Below are 2,565 nucleotides of genomic sequence, written 5' to 3' on the forward strand. Positions count from 1 at the left end.
TAGTAAATGCTGCTCCATCTGAAAGCACGTGATGATGATTTACTGCTGATTACAGAACCGGCTTTACTGACAAAATGCACATGACAATCGCGTTCGATTAATCGTGCAGCCCTAGCGTTTCCATGGCTTCTACTAACAACCGAGAATAGCGGGAAATTACCCCACTGACATATGACACGAAGACATGGACCATTTTACTACTTAAAATTGTGAATTTCTCTGGATTTAGACATTGTTGGAAACTTTTAGCATAATGTAAGCACACAGGTTAACAAAATATCTAGAGGTTTTTGGATATTTATTGCAAAAATCTTACGTATCGTGCCTTTAACATTTCAAATGCTATTTTTTTGTTTGATTCATTTCATCAAACAGTGTGGTGTTGTTTTTTTTCAGGCTGAGTGGTTATATGGTGGTGAAAGTAGTGCAGGCTTTGAGGTCTATGAAGGTTCGAGCTCCCATCACTGTTAATGAGATCACAATTGATCTGAATGAGAAACAGCAGTCAGAGAGGAATCTGTCCAGAGTCCTGAGCAGCTTGGCCATCCTTCTGAGACTCTGGACTGTCCAGTGTTTGAACTTGATTGGACACAAGATTCAGTCTGTTTCTGTGTGTGTCCTACTGTGTCACCAGGGACCAGTGACTCTCAGGTCTGACTGTAGGACACATTTCAAGCGTTTGATTTTATATCTACAATAACAATATATAAATATAATGAACTCTTTGTGTGTGTGTGTGTGTGTGTGTGTGTGTGTGTGTGTTTGTGTAGACTGTCCAAAGTGACTCTCCAGAAGCTGGTTGAATGTGTCTATGAAGCTCAGGAAGAGGAACTGACTATGCTTCCTGCAGGAAGCTCAGGAAGAAGAACTGACTCGAAGCTTCCTGCAGAAAGTGGGCAATGATCTGACTTTCTGTTCCTTGAGCTGGGAAGAGTTTCATTATTTCCTGCAGCACAGAATTCAACAAATCACTCTGAACCTAAGATACAGCAACATTCAGGTCAACATTAGAGAAATTCTGCCATTCCTGAACCGGATTAAGTTTAAACAGTAAGCAATTATTGTTTTCACAAAATCTGCATGTAAAATGTATTCCTTTTCATTTTTGCACATAAAAACAAACTGAATAGTATGATAAAAAATGTACAATGATTTAATAATGAAAAATATGTCTGTACAGGATGAGCTCTGTCTTCATGCTGTGTACAATCAGAGAGATCTATGAGTCTGGCTCTGCTGGGTTTGTGTCCAGTCTGTTGAGTTCAGTGAAGAACTACATTAACCTGCAGAGCAGAGATCTGGACTCTGTTCACTCTGCGGCCCTGCGCTTCACACTGCAGCACTGCACTGCAGCTTCGCTCAACCTGCTCTGGACCTCCATACCAGAGGAAGAGCTGCAGAGCATTCTGCCTCTCTTCACACATCTCTTCCACCTCAGGTCTCACTGCTTTTCTCTCTATTGCTATTATTCTGTTTCTCTGTCTCAGGTCTGTCTGTGTGTTTCATTCAGTAGCTTTCTGGGTGACGTCTACTACAAGCCTTGAAGTAGCATTGAATTATGTTATAACTTATTTAAGGCATATTGTTTTATTAGTAGTATTTTAATAATAATTGTAATATTGTTATTTAATATGTATCTGAGGTCAGTTATTGGTTTGCATTTATGGGAGCTCTGAAAACACAGTCATTTAAAAGTCTATGTAAACAGCTCTTCAGTTAATTGAAATGATCATAATCACAGGCAAACAATAAAAGCAAAAGAAATGTTTTCAAACATTTCTATCTTAAAAGTACTGAAAAATGTAATTATGAAGGAAACCATTATGACATCAAGAATCATTAAGAGCCTTCAGAATAATAGAATTCCTTAAGATTCCCATTCATACTAGGGTCAGCTTTACAAACAGCGCCAGCTGTCTTTTGCCGTTAAAATAGTACTGTCAGGTTTAACTAAAGATGTGCAGTGAAGAATTAGCGCTGAAAATGTGTGGACAGTTATTTTTGCGCCTGACCTTATTGAATATGCATTTGTAGGAGTTTCCCTTTCAGACGCAAAATTTATGGGTGGAGAGTATTCAAATGAATGATGCAATGCGTTTTACTAACGTTTACACTCGTCAAATTGAATCACGCAATGACATTTACTAACGTTTGCGCTCCTCAAATTACTGGTATTTGCACCATTATTTAACACAGAAAAAAAAGCATGTCTTAAACTGCTTTGCGCTTGAAATGGCTGCAATTATTGTTGCCAGGAGGAGGCACAGCAGAGAACAGAGAAAAGGGTAGAAGGGAGAGGAATTTTTCCCCATGTATTAAACACATTATCCGAACATAACGTTTGCCAAGACATGTTATTTTTAATTTGCTTCAGGAAATAAAAGACGACTTGAAACCCTCAATTAGGAGTAACGCAATACCAGCGCTATCAAAACTTCTTGCAACCCTTCATTTTTCAACGTACTGTGGCTTCATTATTTCTTTATTTGCGACTGCTTTAATTTGCGCTGCACTTGGAGCATTGCGTTGGTCGATATGTAAATGAGATGTTGCGTCTGTGTTCTT

The 2,565-nt window shown here is 38.7% G+C and overlaps 1 protein-coding gene across 1 annotated transcript in view; it reads left to right on the forward strand.

The window, feature by feature from the left end:
* Nucleotides 1-1,544, forward strand: part of LOC107711226 (uncharacterized) — a gene marked incomplete at its 5' end in the record, with an annotated part of 2,515 nt that extends 971 nt beyond the window's left edge. Inside the window, 4 exons of the mRNA XM_016516171.1 lie at nt 397-651; nt 771-816; nt 851-1,050; nt 1,181-1,544. Coding sequence (XP_016371657.1) covers nt 397-651; nt 771-816; nt 851-1,050; nt 1,181-1,544 — 865 coding nt within the window. The remainder of the gene's footprint in view (nt 1-396; nt 652-770; nt 817-850; nt 1,051-1,180) is intronic.
* Between the last annotated feature and the right edge of the window lie 1,021 nt (nt 1,545-2,565).

The sequence above is a fragment of the Sinocyclocheilus rhinocerous genome, unplaced genomic scaffold (assembly GCF_001515625.1).
Source record: "Sinocyclocheilus rhinocerous isolate Xijiao unplaced genomic scaffold, SAMN03320098_v1.1 scaffold18314, whole genome shotgun sequence".
Classification (NCBI taxonomy): Eukaryota; Metazoa; Chordata; class Actinopteri; order Cypriniformes; family Cyprinidae; genus Sinocyclocheilus; species Sinocyclocheilus rhinocerous.